Source organism: Bombina bombina, chromosome 3 (assembly GCF_027579735.1).
Source record: "Bombina bombina isolate aBomBom1 chromosome 3, aBomBom1.pri, whole genome shotgun sequence".
Classification (NCBI taxonomy): Eukaryota; Metazoa; Chordata; class Amphibia; order Anura; family Bombinatoridae; genus Bombina; species Bombina bombina.
In genome coordinates this window covers 1075217436-1075239494 of record NC_069501.1, presented here as the reverse complement: position 1 = coordinate 1075239494, position 22059 = coordinate 1075217436, and the positions used below count along the sequence as shown (strand labels likewise).

Sequence of the window (22059 nt, the reverse complement as noted above, 5' to 3'; positions counted from 1 at the left end):
AAAGAACTATAACATACTATGCTAAATTAGTTTACAGATTCAAACTCCATTCATACCCCAGTTTTGTTGGCTGCTCGCACTCGAAAACTGTAAGCCTTTCCTGGAAGAAGGTTGCCCACTGTGCATTCAACTTCAGACCCTTGATACACTTCTTTATGCTCATCAGATGACATCTCAATGCTGTAACATGTGACTGGGGACCCACCATCTGTTTGAGGTGGCACTATGGGTAAACGAAAAATATGAAAGTTGGTGAATAAAATTAACAAAACAAACATGTTTGTATTATCAAATAATTTAATAAATAAAAAAAATGTTACCCCATCTCAGTTGAACTTCCCTTGCTCTTGGTTTGCCTTGGACTCTTGGTGGTAGGCAAAGACCAGGAACCACAGCCGGAGTCTGTACAATTAGTGAATCGGATACCTAAATATAAAACACCAAAGCATCATGCCATTAAAGGAAAATGTAAAACGGCAGCTATTATGATTTGCAGCAGCCTTGGTTTTTGTGTACAAAATTATAAAAAATTTAGTAAAATTTAATTTTTGGTTCAGGATGGGGAACCTGAGAAGAAACATGTAGTGACTGTTCTGTTTGGATTCCTGATAGTAGCTGAACACAAACAACAGTAATATGAGGCATAAGAATGCATAGCAGATGCTGGGTTACATATTCCTCTCTTCCTTATCTGTAAATTTCATGAAAACCTGTTCATATAATCACACAGGTTTTAGAATTGGTGCAGCCTATGTCCACATTCCTTCCTTCTGTCCTCTGTTTGTATTGTGTTAAACATAGAATGTGATGGTAGACAAAAAAACAAAAAGGCCCATCAAGTCATCAATATTGGGCTAGATTCACAAACGGGCAAATTCACCTGTTTATGGGTGCGCAAAAACTAACCAGCCAGACCTCTGATCAATTTTTTAAATTTCCCTCAATTGCCCCCAAAATAACATGTGAGGCCCCTCTTTAACCCCTTAATGACCACAGCACTTTTCCATTTTCTGTCCGTTTGGGACCAAGGCTATTTTTAAATTTTTGCGGTGTTTGTGTTTAGCTGTAATTTTCTTCTTACTCATTTACTGTACCCACACATATTATATACCGTTTTTCTCGCCATTAAATGGACTTTCTAAAGATACCATTATTTTCATCATATCTTATAATTTACTATAAAAAAATTATAAAATACGAGGAAAAATGGAAAAAAACACACTTTTTCTAACTTTGACCCCCAAAATCTGTTACACATCTACAACCACCAAAAAACACCTATGCTAAATAGTTTATAAATTTTGTCCTGAGTTTAGAAATACCCAATGTTTACATGTTCTTTGCTTTTTTTGCAAGTTATAGGGCCATAAATACAAGTAGCACTTTGCTATTTCCAAATCATTTTTTTCCAAAATTAGCGCTAGTTACATTAGAACACTGATATCTTTCAGGAATTCCTGAATATCCCTTGACATGTATATATTTTATTTAGTAGACATCCCAAAGTATTGATCTAGGCCAATTTTGGTATATTTCATACCACCATTTCACCGCCAAATGCGATCAAATACAAAAAATCGTTCACTTTTTCACAAACTTTCGGTTTCTCACTGAAATTATTTACAAACAATTTGTGCAATTATGGCATAAATGGTTGTAAATTCTTCTCTGGGATCCCCTTTGTTCAGAAATAGCAGACATATATGGCTTTGGCGTTGCTTTTTGGTAATTAGAAGGCCGCTAAATGCCACTGCGCACCACAAGTGTATTATGCCCAGCAGTTAAGGGGTTAATTAGGGAGCTTTTAGGGAGCTTGTAGGGTTAATTTTAGCTTTAGTGTAGTGTAGTACACAACCCCAAGTATTGATCTAGGCACATTTTGGTATATTTCATGCCACCATTTCACCGCCAAATGCGATCAAATTGAAAAAAAAAGTTACATTTTTCACAATTTTAGGTTTCTCACTGAAATAATTTACAAACAGCTTGTGCAATTATGGCACAAATGGTTGTAAATACTTGTCTGGGATCCCCTTTGTTCAGAAATAGCAGACATATATGACTTTGGCGTTGCTTTCTGGCAATTAGAAGGCCGCTAAATCCTGCTGCGCCTCACACGTGTATTATGGCTAGCAGTGAAGGGGTTAATTAGGGAGTTTGTAGGGAGCTTGCAGGGTTAATTTTAGCTTTAGTGTAGAGATCAGCCTCCCACCTGACACATCCCACCCCCTGATCCCTCCCAAACAGCTCCCTTCCCTCCCCCACCCCACAATTGTCCCCGCCACCTTAAGTACTGGCAGAAAGTCTGCCAGTACTAAAATAAAAGGGTTTTTTTTTAAAAAAAACAAAACAAAACATTTTTTTTTAGCATATTTACATATGCTACTGTGTAGGATCCCCCCTTAGCCCCCAACCTCCCTGATCCCCCCCAAAACCGTTCTCTAACCCTTCCCTCTGCCTCATTGGGGGCCATCTTGGGTACTGGCAGCTGTGTGCCAGTACCCAGTTTGCAAAAAAAAAGTGCTTTTTTTTGTTTGTTTGTTTTTTTTCTGTAGTGTAGCTTCCCCCCCCACACAGACAAACCCCCACCACCTTGCTGATCGTTTTTTTTTTTTTTTTTTTTAACTTTTTAGCCATTTTTAACATTTAACATTGGTTCCCACCCGCTCCCTCCCCGTGCACGCGCCCGTCCCCGCCCTCCGGTGCACGCGTCCGTGCGCGCCCCCGGCCATCCCCGCCCACGATCCCGCCCCCCCTCCACATCAGCAGGGCCATCGATGGCCGCCACCCGCCTCCCGGTCCGGCTCCCACCCACCAACGCAGTGAGCCACCGATCTCCGGTGCAGAGAGGGCCACAGAGTGGCTCTCTCTGCACCGGATGGCTTAAAAAGGTTATTGCAGGATGCCTCCATATCGAGGCATCACTGCAATAACCGGAAAGCAGCTGGAAGTGAGCGGGATCGCTTCCAGCTGCTTTCCACACCGAGGACGTGCAGGGTACGTCCTCAGGCGTTAACTGCCTTTTTTATGAGGACGTACCCTGCACGTCCTCGGTCGTTAAGGGGTTAAAAAAACTGCACTTTTTTTTTAGGGGATAAAGTTTTTAGGGGATAAAGTTGGGGGGTGTGGGTGCCTTTACATTGCAGTCTATGGGAACTGTGTGTTCCCAGTAAATATATATGTATATACTTATATACATATACAGTAAATGTATGTGTTAATGTGTGTATATACACATATTAACACATAAAAATATAAATGTATATAATCATATACATATTTATTTATATTTGCTGCCTATAGCTGCGCGACCTACCACCTTCGCTTTGCTAGTTTTCCTGCAGTGTTTGTCAGCACAATGCTTCCGGGCAATGCGAATGCAATGTCGCATTCGCATTGTACCTCACTTGTAATAGCAGTGCAAATATCGCTTTTGCGGAAGCAATATTTTACACTCAAATTGTAATCTGGTCCATTATATGTTATTGTTTTCTTATGATAGCCTTATGCGGGTCTCAGTCCTTGTATTTACCTCCTGTGGGCTAGATTATGAGTGGAGCACAATATTGTGCTTACGCGAGAGTGATATTTGCACTACAATCAGTAATACCAGCGTATGTAAATGTGCACTGGTATTACAAGTGCGGCGCATTGTCTGGAAGACAACGAAAGCGCACTTCCAATAGGCTTCAATGTAAGTCTTGTTTCCATGCCAATAGACACGGCAAACTACCTAGCGCAGCGGTCAAATCGCGCAGTGTTGGGCAACAATAAATAATATATATTTATATACTTATATATTTATATGTGTATATACACACATATAAACACATAAATATATATGTACATAAGCATATACAGGGAGTGCAGAATTATTAGGCAAGTTGTATTTTTGAGGATTAATTTTATTATTGAACAACAACCATGTTCTCAATGAACCCAAAAAACTCATTTATATCAAAGCTGAATAGTTTTGGAAGTAGTTTTTAGTTTGTTTTTAGTTATAGCTATTTTAGGGGGATATCTGTGTGTGCAGGTGACTATTACTGTGCATAATTATTAGGCAACTTAACAAAAACAAATATATACCCATTTCAATTATTTATTTTTACCAGTGAAACCAATATAACATCTCAACATTCACAAATATACATTTCTGACATTCAAAAACAAAACAAAAACAAATCAGTGACCAATATAGCCACCTTTCTTTGCAAGGACACTCAAAAGCCTGCCATCCATGGATTCTGTCAGTGTTTTGATCTGTTCACCATCAACATTGCGTGCAGCAGCAACCACAGCCTCCCAGACACTGTTCAGAGAGGTGTACTGTTTTCCCTCCTTGTAAATCTCACATTTGATGATGGACCACAGGTTCTCAATGGGGTTCAGATCAGGTGAACAAGGAGGCCATGTCATTAGATTTTCTTCTTTTATACCCTTTCTTGCCAGCCACGCTGTGGAGTACTTGGACGCGTGTGATGGAGCATTGTCCTGCATGAAAATCATGTTTTTCTTGAAGGATGCAGACTTCTTCCTGTACCACTGCTTGAAGAAGGTGTCTTCCAGAAACTGGCAGTAGGACTGGGAGTTGAGCTTGACTCCATCCTCAACCCGAAAAGGCCCCACAAGCTCATCTTTGATGATACCAGCCCAAACCAGTACTCCACCTCCACCTTGCTGGCATCTGAGTCGGACTGGAGCTCTCTGCCCTTTACCAATCCAGCCACGGGCCCCATCCATCTGGCCCATCAAGACTCACTCTCATTTCATCAGTCCATAAAACCTTAGAAAAATCAGTCTTGAGATATTTCTTGGCCCAGTCTTGACGTTTCAGCTTGTGTGTCTTGTTCAGTGGTGGTCGTCTTTCAGCCTTTCTTACCTTGGCCATGTCTCTGAGTATTGCACACCTTGTGCTTTTGGGCACTCCAGTGATGTTGCAGCTCTGAAATATGGCCAAACTGGTGGCAAGTGGCATCTTGGCAGCTGCACGCTTGACTTTTCTCAGTTCATGGGCAGTTATTTTGCGCCTTGGTTTTTCCACACGCTTCTTGCGACCCTGTTGACTATTTTGAATGAAACGCTTGATTGTTCGATGATCACGCTTCAGAAGCTTTGCAATTTTAAGAGTGCTGCATCCCTCTGCAAGATATCTCACTATTTTTGACTTTTTTGAGCCTGTCAAGTCAATCTTTTGACCCATTTTGCCAAAGGAAAGGAAGTTGCCTAATAATTATGCACACCTGATATAGGGTGTTGATGTCATTAGACCACACCCCTTCTCATTACAGAGATGCACATCACCTAATATGCTTAATTGGTAGTAGGCTTTCGAGCCTATACAGCTTGGAGTAAGACAACATGCATAAAGAGGATGATGTGGTCAAAATACTCATTTGCCTAATAATTCTGCACTCCCTGTACATATATATTTATAGTGAAAACAAAGACCCCCATTAACCTATATGTGAAGGCACTTTAGGTGCGTTTTTTTTCTCCAAATACGCAACATCCTAATCACTTTAGCCCCTTTTAAATGCTTTGTGCAGTTAAAAAAAAGAAAGAAAGAAAGAAGATATTCATATTTATTTTTTGGGGGGCAACTTTTTATATTAAACCAGCGGTCTGATTGCTGGTTAATTGCGCTTAGCGCAAAGTGAAACCGCGAGCTTGCGGGAGCATTAACTAGCCACTTGTAATGGCTGGTTATTTAATGTGTGCCCGTAAACAGTCAAATTTGCCAGTTTACGGGAGCACGTTAAGATAGCGCTGCACTCGTAATCTGGGCCTCTATTGGAAGTTTGTTACAAACTGCTTCCACACATTTCTCCTGAATCTGCTAACCTCAAAACTTAAAGGGATAGTAAAGTAGAAATTAAACTTTTATGATACAGATAGGGCATGTAATTTTAAACAACTTTTTAATTTACTTTTATCATCAAATGTGCTTTGTTCTCTTGTTATTCTTGTTGAAAGCTAAGCCTGGGTAAGCTCATATGCTAATTTCTAAGCCATTGAAGGCCCCCTCTGCATTTGACAGTTTTTCACAGCTAGAGGACGTTCGTTCATGTGTTTCATATAGATAACACTGTGCTCATGCACATAAAGTTATTTAAGAGTCAGCACTAATTGCCTGAAATGCAAGTCTGTCAAATGATCTGAGATAAGGAGGCAGTCAGCAGAAGCTTAGATACAAGTTAATTACAGAGGTAAAATGAATATTTCTATAATAGTGTTGGTTATGCAAAACTGAGGTATGGTAAATAAAGGGATTATCTATATTTTTAAACATTAATATTTTTGGTGCTTACTATCCCTTTAACATTGTGACCACTTGTTTTGGTATATCTTTTTTTGTGGAAAATGCTTTTAGATCCCACTTTATTAAGCCCCCACATATATTTGAAGCTTTCTATTCATGTCACCTCCTGCCCAGACAACATCAGATTTTACTTTAAAAATGTTGTGACGTATGGGATAATTCATTAATAAAAAGAAAGAAAAAAAACGCATATAAGAGGGTGCCAGAATAGTACATGAGTCCAAGGAAAACCCCCATAAATTATGCTTACCTGATAATTTCATTTCCATTGAGGGGAGGAGAGTCCACGGCTTCATTCATTACTATTGGGAATTAAGAACCTGGCCACCAGGAGGAGGCAAAGACACCCCAGCCAAAGGTTTAAATACCTCCCCCACTTCCCTCATCCCCCAGTCATTCTGCTGAGGGAACCAGGAACAGTAGTAGAAATATCAGGGTATAAAAAGGTGCCAGAAGATAAATCAATTTAGGGCCGCCCAACAGAGATACGGGCGGGAGCCGTGGACTCTCCTCCCCTCGATGGAAATTAAATTATAAGGTAAGCATAATTTATGTTTTCCATCTAAAGAGGAGGAGAGTGGAGGACCAGGTAGCCGCCTTACAAATTTGCTCCATAGAGGCCTCATTCTTGAAGGCCCAAGACGAAGCCACAGCTCTAGTTGAATGAGCCGTGATCCTCTGAGGAGGCGTATGTCCCGCTGTCTCATAAGCCAAGCGAATCAAGCTCCTCAACCAAAAAGACAAAGAAGTAGCAGAGACCCTTTGCCCCTTGCGCTTCCCAGAATACACCACAAAAAAGAGATGTAGACTGTCTAAAATCCTTTGTAGCCTGAAAATAAAACTTCAAGGCACGAACCACATCCAGGTTATGAAGTAAGCTCTCCTTTGAAGAAGGGTTAGGACAAGAAGGAACAACTATTTCCTGATTGATGTTACGGTTAGACACCACCTTGGGGAGAAACCCTAACCCAGTGCGAAGTACAGCCTTATCCACATGAAACACCAGATAAGGAGGATCACAATGCAAGGCAGCTAGTTCAGATACTCTGCGTGCCGATGCAATAGCCAACAGGAAGAGAAACTTCCAGGATAGAATCGAATGTCTATGGAATGCATAGGTTCAAACGGAACCCTCTGCAAAACCTTAAGGACTAAGTTTAAGCTCCAAGGCGGAGCCGACTGTCTAAAGACAGGCCTGATTCTAGACAGAGCCTGAACAAAAGACTGGATGTCAGGGAGCTCAGCGAGTCTCCTATCCAACAAGACTAATAATGCCAAAATCTGTCCCTTTAAGGAACTAGCGGCAAGACCCTTATCCAAACCATCTTGGAGAAAGGACAGAGTCCTGGATACCTTCACCTTATGCCAAGGATATCCATGCTTCTCACACCAGGACAAATAAGTCCTCCACACCTTATGGTAGATGCGACAAGTGACTGGATTCCTTACCTGAATTAAAGTATCAATCGCACTTTCCGAAAAGCCTCTCTTGGATAAGACTAGGCATTCAATCTCCACGCAGTCAGCCTCAGAGAATCTAGATTTCGATGTTGAAAGGGGCCCTGTGACCGGGCCGCGGTGGAGAGGATGACATCCCCACCAAATCTGCAAACCACGTCCTCCGTGGCCACGAAGGAGCTCCTGTTTAATGCGTGCCACTATGCGAGGTAGAAGTGGTAACGGTGGAAAAATGTAAGCTAGGCTGAATCCCCAAGGAACCTCTAAGGCATCTATCAGCTCTGCCTGGGGATCCCTGGACCTTGACCCGTATCGAGGTAGCTTGCTTGAGATCTATCTCCGGCGTTCCCCATCTGTGACAAATCTCTGCAAACACCTCAAGGTGAAGAGACCATTCCCCTGGATGGAAGTCTGCTGAGAAAATCCGCTTCCCAGTTGTCCACACCTGGAATGTGAATCGCTGAGAGCGAGCAGTCGTGGGACTCTGCCCACTCCAGAATCCGAGACACCTCCCTCATCGCGAGGAAGCTCCTTGTACCCCCTGATGGTTGATGTAAGCTACCGAGGTAATGTTGTCGGTCTGGAATCTGCTGAAACTGACTGACCACAGAGCATTGTAAATTGCTTGTAGTTCAAGGATGTTGATCGGAAGGAGAGACTCCTCCCTGGACCACTTTCCTTGTGCCATCCTGGCACCCCAAACAGCTCCCCATCCTGCCAGACTGGCGTCCGTGGCCACAATCTCCAAGGGCGATCTCAAGAAGGATGTCCCCATGGACAGTTGCTCCGGACGAATCCACCAAGAGAGGGAGTTCCGAGTCTGAGCATCCATGGATATCTGCTGTGATAGATCTGAATGATGGCCGTTCCACTGTCTCAACATGCACAATTAAAGAGGTCTGAGATGGAACCTGGCAAATGGGATGACATCTATGCTTGACACCATGAGACCTATCACCTCCATACATTGAGCAACCGATGGGCTTGTGGAGGATTGAAGGGCAAGACAGGTGGACGAAAGCTTTCTGCGCAGCTGATCTGTGAGAAATATCTTCATGGACATAGAGTCTATTATCGTGCCCAGGAACTCCACCCTGTTGCTGGGAACCAGGGAACTCTTTTCTGAGTTGATCTTCCAACCGTGAGATTGGAGCAGAAGAACAAGAGCCCTCGAATGATCCTCTGTGAGGCTGAGCGACGGCGTCTGAACTAGGATGCCGTCTAGGTAAGGTGCCACCGCAATGCCCCTGGATCTGGCCACTGCAAGCAGCGTCCCTAGAACCTTCATGAAGACTCTTGGGGATGTCGCCAGACCAAAAGGAATGGCCACAAACTGGAAGTGTTGATCCAGAAACGCAAATCGTAGGAACCTGAAGTGGTCCCTGTGAATTGGCACATGACGGTAAGCATCCTTCAAGTCTACAGTCTTCATGAACTGTCCCTCTTGAACTAGGGGCAGAATAGATCTGATCGTTTCCATTTTGAACGATGGAACACTCAGAAACTTGTTAAAACACTTAAGGTCCAGAATCGGGCGGAACTTGCCCTTCTTCTTTGGAACCACAAAAAGGTTGGAATAGTACCCTAGACCCCTTTCTGCTAGGGGTACTGGTATGATAACCCAGAGAGAGGAGAGATCTCTCACACATTCTAGAAAGGCCTCTCTCTTCTCTGGTCTCGAAGACAGGTTTGACAGGAGGAATCTGCCCTTGGGTGGATGGGATCTGAACCCTATCCTGTAACCCTGGGAGACAACTTCTAGAACCCAAGGGTCCTAAACATCCTGCGACCATGCATCTGAGAATAGAGATAATCTGCCCCCTACGTGATCGGGAAACCGGTCAGGGGCCGCCCCTTCATGCTGATTTCGTATTGGCAGGCTTCTTGCTCTGCTTAGACTTGTTCCAAGATTGAGCCGGCTTCCAAGATCCCTTGGACTGGTCCGCTTTTGCGGTGGGTTGCTGGCGCTGGGCCTTGTCCGCACTAAAGGGACGAAAAGTAGATCCCTTAGGCTTAGGGGCCTAGTTATCAAGCCGTCAACCTCAAATACGCTGGAATTCCGCAGCGTATTTGTGGCGAGGCTGATTCGCCTTAGTTATCAAAGGCTAGAGACCGGCAAAAGTAGAATTTTGTGACGTAAGATCGATTCTTACGTCACTCCAGATGTTCCGCACCTTAATTCCGATTGGCTGATAGAATCCTATCAGCCAATCGGAATTGAAGGGACGTCATCTTGGATGACGTCCCTTAAAGGAGCCTTCCTTCGTCGGTAGTCCGTCGGGAAAGAAGGATGTTCTGTGTCGGCGGGATGAAGATTGAAGACCCCGCTTGGAAGATGACATCGCCCGGATAGAAGACTTCTTCAGCGCCTCTTGGAAGATGACATCGCACGGATGGAAGACTTCTTCAGCGCCGCTTGGAGGTTCACTTCATCGGATGGAAGATTTCTTCAGCGCCGCTTGGAGGATAACTTCTGCCGCTCCGGGTCTCCTCTTCGGTTCCATCGCTGCTCGGCTAAGTGAAGACGACTCAAGGTAGGATGATCTTCAGGGGATTAGTGTTAGGTTATTTTAAGGGGGGTTTGGGTTAGATTAGGGGTATGTGGGTGGTGGGTTTTAATGTTGGGGGGGTTGTATTTTTCTTTTACAGGCAAAAGAGCTGAATTCTTTGGGGCATGCCCCACAAATGGCCCTTTTAAGGGCTGGCAAGGTAAAAGAGCTTTGAACTTTTTTAATTTAGAATAGGGTAGGGCATTTTTTTATGTTGGGGGGGGTTTGTTATTTTATTAGGGGGCTTAGATTAGGTGTTAGTAGCTTAAAATTGTTGTAATATTTTTAAAATGTTTAACTTATTTTTTTTATTTTTTGTAACAGCTTTTTTTTTATTTTTTTGTACTTTAGTTAGTTTATGTAATTGTATTTAATTGTAGTTATTTGTAGGTAATTAATTTAATTAATTTAATGATAGTGTAGTGTTAGGTTTAATTGTAACTTAGGTTAGGATTTATTTTACAGGTAATTTTGTATTTCTTTTAGCTAGGTAGTTATTAAATAGTTAATAACTATTTAATAACTATTCTAACTAGCTAAAATAAATACAAAGTTACCTGTAATATAAATATAAATCCTAAAATAGCTACAATGTAATTATTAATTATATTGTAGCTATCTTAGGGTTTATTTTACAGGTAAGTATTTAGTTTTAAATAGGAATAATTTATTTAAGTATAGTGTAGTGTTAGGTGTAATTGTAACTTAGGTTAGTTTTTATTTTACAGGTAAATTTCTCTTTATTTTAGCTAGGTAAGCTATTAAATAGTTAATAACTATTTAATAGCTATTGTACCTAGTTAAAATAAATTGAAATTTGCCTGTAAAATAAAAATAAATCCTAAGATAGCTACAATATAATTATTATTTATATTGTAGCTATATTAGGGTTTATTTTAAAGGTAAGTATTTAGTTTTAAATAGGATTCATTTAGTTCATAATAGAAATATTATTTAGATTTATTTAATTAATATTTAAGTTAGGGGGGTGTTAGGGTTAGGTTTAGGGGTTAATAATTTTATTACAGTGGCGGCGGTGTAGTGGGGGGCAGGATAGGGGTTAATAAATGTATTATAGGTGGCGATGGTGTAGGGGGGGCAGGATAGGGGTTAATAAATGTAATATAGGTTGCGGCAGGGTCAGGGAGCGGCGGTTTAGGGGTAAAACTATTTATTTAGTTGCGGCGAGGTGCAGGATCAGCAGGATAGGGGTTAATAACTTTATTATAGGTGGCGACAGTAAAGGGGGGGCAGGATAGGGGTTACTAGGTATAATGTAGGTGGCAGCGGTGTCTGGGAGCGGCGGTTTAGGGGTTAATACATTTATAAGAGTTGCGGCGGGGTCTAGGAGTGGCGGTTTAGGGGTTTTAGGGGTTACTAACTTTATTTAGTTGCAGGGGGCTCCGGGGGCGCCAGTATAGGAGGTAGAACAGTGAGATGAGATGAGTGATAACTCTCACAGTCCGCTGCTCATCGCCCCGTACTTGGTGCGCGGCTTTTTGACAGCTTTTTTGATAACTTAGGCAAATTTTTGCAGGTCCACGGCGGCGATGGTAGGCGGGCTTAGGCGGGCGTATTGGGCCGGCGAAGGCAGGAAAAGTAGACACGTTGATAACTACCCCCTTTAGCCTTCTTATCCTGCTGTAGGAAAGCTCCCTTATCTCCCGTAACCGAGGATATGATCGAATCCAATCCTGGACCAAACAGGATCTTCCCTTGAAAAGGCAGGGACGGCAGACTTGATTTAGAAGTCATGTCAGTAGACCAAGATTTTGGTCACAGAGCCCTGCGCGCTAAAACAGAAAAACCTGACACCTTAGCATTCAGGTGAATAATTTGCATATTGGCATCACAGATTAAAGAATTGGCGACCTTCAGCACCTTAATCTTCTCCTGTATCTCGTCGATGGATGTTTCCCCCTTGAACATTTCACACAGGGATTCACACCAATATATCGCAGCTCCAGCGAACGCCGCAACGGCCGCTGCTGGCTGAAAAACAAACCCCATGTGCTGAAACATCTTTCTAAACATGTTTTCCAGCTTTTTATCCATGGGCTCTTTAAACGATGAACTATCCTCAAAGGGAATAGTCGTCCGCTTCACGAGCGTAGAGATAGCCCCATCCACCTTAGGGATGGTCCCCTACAGCTCAAGCTGAGAGTCCGGAACGGGGAACAGTCTTTAAAAAGAAGAAGGAGAAAAGGACGAACACAAACGCTCCCATTCATTCTTAATAATATTTGCCATCTTAACGGGAACCGAGAAAGACTGAGGTACTACCCTGTCCTCGTATACCTTGTCAAGCTTAGGAATCGCAGGTTCATCCGGTATCATAGGTTCCAGAACCTCCAGAGTAGCAAGCACCTGCCGTAGCAGAAAGCGCAAATTCTCCATCCAAAACCTATAACCAGGCTCCTTCGCCGCTGGAAGTTTAGATGACAGGGACTCCGACCCAGAAGGGGCCTCCTCCGAAGAGTCGATGAATGTAGGGAACGCACCTCCTAGGACAAAGAACCCTTAGAGGTGGACGACTCAGTAGTACTAGACATCCGTTTACATTTAGATGTTGTAACTTTATCAAGGCATGTGGAACATAGTTGAGCAGGCTGATCTACCAGAACCTCCTCACAATAAACACAGGAATGAGACTTTGTTAAGGAAGGAGAGCCCTCCAACGCGTCAGAGTCCTCCATTGCTTGTGCTTTTGGGTAGACTAACTTAAATTACAAAAAGGCAGCTTTATACCACCAATGGCCGGGGCACTCACCACCTCCTACGACCCGGACTAAGAAACCGCTACGTCTCCTGCGCCATAGATCAACATAGAAGGATAGACACATCCAGTTACCTGGAATGCCTAGCAGGACCGCCCCTGCACTAGGGAAAAAAGCGCCAAAAATAGCAGCGCAAGATTCCCACAAGTAATCTGAAAGTTCCACATTGCCAGAGCCTCATCTCGCATATAACACAGCAATGACACAATAAACAATATCATGTATAACCCCCCCTGTTCAATAATGCCCCTTCCAGGAATATTAACCCTTGATTCTGTAAAGATAAAAAGGCGCCACACTGACCTTGTCTTCTGTGTTATCATTATTAATAAAAAATGAAACTATCTTACAAGAATCTACGCCGTGGAACAGGAACACGGCCCTTCAAGTGTGACAGGTTAGTAGCCTCACTCCTGACATGGACTTGAGTGTAGAAAGCAGGCAGTGAAACTCGTCAACGCTGATTGCTTATGGAGCTGTTAATATGAGTCGGGATGGTTTCGCAGAAAGACTCTCCCTGCATCTCCGGACTCTAACTTTCTCCCAGGCTCTCACTGAGAGGCTGACAGGACTACTTAAAACTCCAGTCCCAATGCGAAGAGTACTACCCTCCATAAGAGACTACTCCAAAAACTCTGGCACTCTGCCATCCTCCTGTGACGAAAGGCAAAGAATGACTGGGGGGTGAGGGAAGTGGGGGAGGTATTTAAGCATTTGGCTGGGGTGTCTTTGCCTCCTCCTGGTGGCCAGGTTCTTAATTCCCAATAGTAATGAATGAAGCCCTGAACTCTCCTCCCCTTTAGATACAAAAACTAAGACAAAGATAGCTAACACTATGATTGTGTGTTTCTGTTTTGTGAGTGTATGTATGTATTTATATATGTGTTAGAGAAAAATATTTAACTCTGCCATTTTGCCCTGTGCATTATATTAAATTGATGCTTATAGCTTTAAGAACAATACACTTTCTTGTCAGTTCAGCTATTCTGTTGTGTTTGCAAAAATATAAACTTTTAGTGTTAAGTAAACCACCCAAGTGCTGTATCGATAAGAAGATCACGGAGTTGCCTACGTTTGAAGATTCTGGATTGGCTCAAAGCACAGCACATGGGACAATTTGAGGCTATAAAGAGACACTGTTCTTATCTGATTTTGCACGCCAGCTTGAGTTACTGTAAAGTGATGACATGCTGTCACTCTGTTGTAATCCTACTTGATTGTACAATAAAGCTCTGGTCTTACTACAGTGAAAGTGTATTGTTCTCTATAGTTTTTATTGTGCAGATACTAATTTTCATATGACCTCATGCATTGTAGAAAGACCATAAAGGTGACTACAATGCCAAGGGAATTAGCAATTTTTCTAAATGGTATTTGGGATTTTGAAACCAAATAGCATCACATAAAAGGTGTTATAATAGAGATGTGTCTCATTATCAAGGAATCTAAGCAGTTATGCACCAGCATGGTAAGATTGGCTAACAATTGTTTTCTGAGGTTAAGTTTATTTAAATTTGAGTGCAGATTCACAACAGCTACGTTTAAATAATGTTAAACAGAATTTATTTGAAATAATATGCAGTACTGCTAGTATTTAGGTTATACTTTCAAAAAAAGGCTGCAACTCATTTCTTGCTAGTCCAGGTGACATATGGCATCTCATTAACTGCACACCCTACTGATGTGTAAATGCCCCACTTACTGCCACAATGTTGGACAAGCTGATAAAAGAAATGAAGAAATTACCGGACTCTGACCACCATCGCTGAGACAATAAACATGCAATCGGAAGGTGCTTCCTGGATTCAGATGATCACACAGATGTTCCCTGGCTGTGCCACTATATACAACGTCCCATTTGTTTCCTGAAAGATTAATGTGTAATAAAATATAATTCAAGGTTTATTTTAGGTACATTTTCTTATATTGCTTTCTAATGAATACACTGGTTCCCTAACTTGACTAAATTAGTGTTCATATGGTTTAATTAGAACATAAAACACCCAATCTTGCTAACTGCTTCCTGAAGCTAAGTAAATTAACTCCAGCACAGACTCCGATAACAGAGTTGATGGACACGCCAAAGCAAGATATCTTAAGTATTAACTATATATGTTTAACCAATTGGCTGCAAAATAATAGCAGTCAAATGGTTAAAAATGCAAAATCTTTATTTAAAAACATGCAGTTGTTCTGCTGACAACACATACTTATCCTGGATAACAATGTAAACGTGCAATATAATTGCCATACGGTCAAACAAAATTATATATAGATGTGGAAATTCATACGACATTTTACTATTTGTTTTCTAAAGTGTGGCAAAATGGAAAATCCAACATGGTTCAGCCTGATCTTTTTAACACAATAAACATCAGCTTTACTATATACTAACTAGTAATGTAATCTTCATTAATTTGTTTGATTGTCCTTTAATATATATAGGATACGCTATGAAACGTCTTGGTGCTTTGCTAGTACTTCATGACTAGAGCTGTGCAAGTCAATGTATTATTGCAGTTTGTTGAAGTGTTGGAGCATTGTCCACTATGTGCTTTCCTCAAATTCCAAGCATAATTTATTAAAATGCTTAAAATAATTACCACTGCCATCTTCTGACATTTCCACAACATATTTAGTAATTGGTGCACCTCCATTATCCTTCGGTGGCTCTAAAAGAGAAAATAAATGTTACATATTATTTAATATACTGTGTGCCCCAATGTTGTTTTTTCGTTTGTTTTTACAGTTTATGAATAATATTTCTATAGACACAAAATGGACCACCGGTTTGATGTTGCTGAACATTCAGACTGAGATAAGCGATATGCTGTGCTTGGGCACACACAATTCTCTGTATAAACAAACAGCGCCTACTCTTTTTTTTTTATACCCATTAATAAAAGTGAAGTTTTTAAATTTATTGTGGCATCCACTTCCCCTGAATTGGAGAAAAAGTAAAAATATAAGACGTTAGACACTCAGTGTCAATAGACTCAGAAATGCTACAAGTGTATTTCCACCCTTACTTTCTTGTGAGCGTAGTTTCAATACACAGCACCCTCACTCCTAATCCAATAATTAAACTATATATATTAGATTAATTATATCTGAGATATCAAGAGTCAGAATTAACGGAAGTAGTGCTATTGGTTTCTCTGTAAGCTCATTTCACCTACTCTGTTTAGCTTGGTCAAGACTGGTCAAAACAAATATCAAACTGAACACTATGAAATAAATTAAATTACTTTTTGTGCTATTTCCAGCCTATGAAATAAAAAAATATTAACATCAGATCTAAACTTTTATTTAAAAAAAACCTCATGGTGGCATGCGGCAGTACTCCCTTCACTTCCCTCTGACAAGCACTGTACTCTGAGGGGAACCGGGCTTCAATATGCTCTGAAGCGCCTCTCACTGAAGAAGATAAGCACATCATGCTTCAATCACCTCCTAAGGAGGCAAAGTTTTAAACTGAGATATGTGTGAGGTGGGAGGGGTATTTATAGGCTTTTGAGGTTTGGGAAACTTTGCCTCCTCCTGGTAGGAATTTATATCCCATAGGTAAAAGCTTGTGGACTCTCGCCACCTGTATGAAAGAAATTAATTCTAGCACATGTACTTTTAAGTGCATGGTATAAAATGTGGGAGTCGTGAATCTTTAAATATTATAAATATAAGTTGGACATTTGATATTACTCTGGTAGACAGGCAGGTCATGCCCTTCTGTGATGGCATCAGAGGTTGACATGAAATAGTGGGTAATGGATTTTAGGGATTTTTATTGTTACTCGGAAGTCATGTTACAACAATAAGAAATTATTTTAAAATGGACATTAAACACTAAGTAAACGTTAGATAGAACGATGCATTTAAAGAGAACATTATCCTGAGAATAACATGTACATGTATTTTTAAAGCTTAATTAGCTGTTTAAATATTGACAAAATGCGTGTAAAGTTTTAGTGTCTATAAAACACTGGGAGCTGCCATGTTGTAACTTGTGTTACCTTCTCTGCTGTGGCCAATTAGGGACAGTTATAAATAGGACACTAGAGTGTACAGCCAATGGCTGTGTTGAATATAACTCTGTTCTGCACTTCCATTTCTAACAGGAAGTGAAAAGATCACAATTTCAGAATGGAATTACAGGAAAAGGCACAAAATAAATAATGAAATTATATTGCAAAGTTTTATATATATATATATATATATATATATACACACAAAACATGGAAGGGGACTGCACTCTCAGACTGTACACATCCCATGTGTAACATGCTCAGCCCTGGGTGCTCAATGACACTCACAGGAAGTTGTGCTGTCCCCAGAGTCACAGGCATGTTAACATACACCTGTGCACCCTTCACTTTTTCCCAGTTTTTGTTTGATTGAAAGCATGCATTGTTTGGCTGGTTTAGGGAACCAGGTTTTGGGAGGGACCTTGACGTGGTAGCTGGGCTTGTCCCATTTGATCAGATGCGGTTACTAACCCTTCCATTTTTGCTTTTAATCTTAGCTGAGAGCTTGTAAGTGAGTGCTGGACTTTCTCTGTGTGTTTGTATATATATATATATACACACACACACAAACGTATATATATATATATATATATATATATATATATTTATACACACACAATTTATCATTTTATACTAACTCAATGTGTTTAATGTCCCTTTAAAGGAACAAAGACTTGGTAACCTTTCTTGCAAGCATAGAATAGAAGGCTTAGAATGTGCACATATTTTCAGCAATATATTGCAGCAGCTTTTGCTGTAATGTTTGTGACTGTTAAAAAAAAATATAGGGCCAGATTACGAGTGGAGCGCTAACAGTTACGCACGAGCAATAAGCAATTTATTGAGGGTGTTTGTGCGTGTTGGGTTTTTCACTCCTATTACAAGTTAAAAGTAAACGCAAACGCTTGAGTGCAATTGAATTTAACGTGTGTCAAGATAGCGTGTCCTCAGAGATCTGGTTAACTGTTTTGCAAAACAAAAAAGTTGCACAAAACACATCAAAAATACATTACAAATACAGATACACTCACAATAACAGAATCTAATAAAAATTATTAAAAAAAAACAAATTGCACAAAAAAGTTATAAGGGCGCAAGTGAAAAAAAGAAAGGCAGGCAAAGGGCTTTAACATTGAGATACATACATACACATGCCTAATAGACATATATACACATATAAACACAAATACATATGTATACATATATATAAGTGCATTGGAGCCCTTTGCAGTTAAGTAGATGAAAACATGTAAAAGCATATTTGATATTTATAGTTTTTTATTGAGGTTTTGCGAAACAACATACAATAATCGCCTTATAAAATCAAGGACATAAATATCATTGTTCAATAAACATTGATATTTGTAAGAAAAGAAAAAAAACACAACAATGAATAACAGTAAAAAGGCTTCTCAAACCTCTATTTTATACATAGTATAGCTTAAATGGCTGACTAATTGGATGGCCACTTATGGGCCATTTGGTCACAAAAACTGAAAGACATATGATAGTCAGATTAGCAGCCACTTTTGGGCTTTATAGTAGCTATATATGAGTAAAATGAAGTCACATTTGTAGAACATATAACAGTAAACCAGTACCATAAAAATTGTGTGACATAATGCTAAAATATTTTCTAATGGGGGGGGGGGGAAGGAGGAGGGGCGTGGTTAGTGCTGTACAGCTCCGAGATATTTTGAAGCAGAGCCTGTCAAACTTGTCTAATATGTGCAAAATACAGAAGTGTTAAATGGTGCAGAAGTATCCCCCTGCACTTATACTTATCTGCTCCCAAAAAAACAGAATCATAATATATGAAGGTTTGTGAAAAGTAAAATGTGTATATGTGCGCTACAGCAGCTACGGGATTTTTGGTGTTATAGTTTAAGGAAATCTTTAGTTAAATCGAATTGTATTATTGCAATATAAATGAAGCAATATCTTTGATTCAAATAAAAGTTAAAGAAATTTATTGAATGTTTTTTGCTTAACAAAGTTACTCTGTACTTGTTTTTAGAACACCTTTTTTGTATTAAAAAATACACTTCTACCCTTAAAAATAGTGTGATATATACAATTCTAAAAATTATAGTATAATATACACAATTCTATAGTGTGATATACATACTTTACACAAATTATTTCATACACACATTGGTTCCAAAAAAGAACGAACTAGTAAATATGACCGGTCATATGTTTAAACACATTCTATATAAAATTTCTATTAAAAAGGTATCCACCATATTTTTGAGTGTATCAGTATCCACCATGTGGAAACTTATATAAGTTTAAAAATTAGTTACCACTTTATGTCACATGAATTGCGTATCTTTGTTGCTATTAATTAACACTTTAAAAGGATGTCTTTCTGTTGAAAGTTTAGTATATCGTTCTATTACGTGAACCTCTGTTGTTGTGAATATAATAGAGTTTTTTCCACAGGTTAAAATATAGTCTTTCCTTAATTTTTGCTGGTTTGTTATATGGAACTTTTCAAATCAATGTCCAATTCCTAAGTGTTTTTCTTACAGATTAGTCTTGGATAATTGTTCCAACAAAGTGGCACACTACAACGGGCTAATACACCACTTGGTGCTTACCTTACTCCAGTTGTGGAGACTTGCCATACACTCAGCCAAGCACAGGTGTCTCTATAGCTCCGTTCAGTTGGTACCTCCGGGTTGGTGACGTATTCGACTGCATATACTACTATAGGAAGTAGTCCCGTGACGATTACTCTGCGCAGAGTTTGTTGGTTTCTTTTCGGGGGAAAAAGAGTCCCTCCTTTAATCCGTCTCAATCCTTTGTGTACATTGAACAATTTTGATGTCAGCAATCAGTAATAGTACCATCAACGCTTTTCGCCGTTGTACACGGCTTTATCAAGATGGTTGAAGACTATTATCAGTGTCCTTATAAACATATGTCTTACAGGTGATTGGTTAGCCAATTTGCCTTCATATCCGGTGTTTATTCTTAAGGTGGATATTAGTAAAGGTGGAATCTTATGATATTTGATATATTCATTCATAAAAAATGGTATTGCAAAGGTCTAAAGAATTTAATTACAGAGTTCAAAATACAAACGGCATCTAAATCTTAAGTATTGATACATATCATATCATATACATTATAACAAAATAATAATAAAAAATAATAATAATAAAAATGATAAAAATATCCTATAGTTACATGTGATTTCAGCATATATAGAAAAGAAATTGGAGACAATATATGGAACCAGAAAAAGTTTATCGAGAGACATTTTATACACCATGATTGGAGTTAAATTGATATTGACATTAGTACCCACAATCATATATAAGAATTGTGTATTTATGTTTATTACTTTTTATAAAAAGGGTTTGATAATCATCTTAAATTAGTCCAGAATGAAAGGGTTAAGGTCTAGCTCAGAATTTAAACCTTGTAGATGTAAGGTCTTCATTTCATAGATTAATTCTGCCTCTTTCCTCAATAAGAGTTGGTCAAAGTTCCCTCCTCGCCAGGGTTTTTTAATCTTACGTATACCCCAGTACTTTAGATCTTTGATGTTATTCTGATGTTTCACCCTAAAATGCTCATATAAGCGAGTTTCTTGGTCTCCTTTTTTAATTATATTAAGGTGTTCTCTTATTCTTGTGCGTAGGGTTCTAGAGGTTTCTCCAAAGTACTGTTTTCCACATAAACATTGAATTAAATATAGTATCCCTTTATCGCTACATCTAATTGTATCCTTAATTTTATATTTTTTGCCTGTATTAGTGGACGAGTATTCTCTACACTTGGTGCTATGTTGACAGGCTTTGCAGCTGTAACAGGGATAATATCCACATAATGTATTACCTAGGAGGTCTCTGTCCTGTAATTTCTGCTGTTGTGTTTTTTTATTGAAATCACTAGGAGCAAGGATACTTTTATTATTTGCAGCCTTCCTATAGATGATAGTTGGTTTTTCTGATACTAAGTCACCTATAATAGGGTCAGCTCTAATGAGGTGCCAATGTTTATTAAGTATTTTCACTAAATCCTTATAGTGACAGTTATAATTAGTAAAAAATTGTACTTTTAGGACCTCTTTGGTGATAATCTTTGCAGTCTGTGTTTTATTGAGAGTGTCTTTCATCTCTATGTCCCTAACTGTGGAAATGGTTGTTTTTAGGGCTTCTGAGTTATATATTTTTTGCAAAAACCTATTCTCCAAAATCTCTACTTGTGAGTCATAATCAGATAGTTTAGAACAATTGCGCCTTATTCTCAGGAATTGTCCTTTAGGGATGTTATCTATCCAGCGTTTCAAATGACAACTGTTTGCTGGAATATAATTATTAGCATTGACTGTTTTAAAGTGATTTTTAGTTATTAATTCCCCTTGGTCAATAAATATATCTAGATCTAGAAAAGTTATCATATGTTTGCTAAAGTTGAATGTAAATTTTAAATTTAGATTGTTACAATTCATATCTTCAAAAAAAGATGTCAGACTTTCTTCACTGCCTTTCCAAACGATCAAGATATCATCAATGTATCTTTTAAATAGCCCGAGGTTTGCACCTAGACTATGCCCCTGGATGAAATGGTTTTCCCACTTACCCATAAATAGGTTAGCATAGCTAGGTGCAAACCTCGTGCCCATCGCGGTTCCTTGAACTTGTAAGTATAAATTGTCATAAAGGCAAATATATTATTGGTCAAAATGGAATTGATGCACTCTAAAATAAACTGATTGTGTCTATGTTGTAATACATTTTCACTTTTTAAAAAACAATTAACTGCATCAATGCCTTTCTCATGTTTGATACTTGTATAGAGGGAGCTAACATCGCTAGTGGCTAATATGCAATTGTCATTCCATTCAAGATCTTGGAGTATATTTAAAACTTCAGTCGTATCTTTTAAATAGGAAGGTAACTGTTGCACATATCTCT

At 39.5% G+C, this 22059-nt stretch overlaps 1 protein-coding gene across 1 annotated transcript in view; it reads right to left on the bottom strand.

Annotated features, from left to right (window-relative positions):
• The window catches only part of FNDC3A (fibronectin type III domain containing 3A), a 646553-nt gene that overhangs the window by 79565 nt on the left and 544929 nt on the right, over window positions 1-22059 (bottom strand). The window contains exons 16-19 of the mRNA XM_053708360.1: window positions 15710-15778; window positions 14853-14971; window positions 321-426; window positions 57-223 (exon numbers count right to left, since the gene is read on the bottom strand). Of these exons, the coding sequence (XP_053564335.1) occupies window positions 57-223; window positions 321-426; window positions 14853-14971; window positions 15710-15778 (461 nt within the window). The remainder of the gene's footprint in view (window positions 1-56; window positions 224-320; window positions 427-14852; window positions 14972-15709; window positions 15779-22059) is intronic.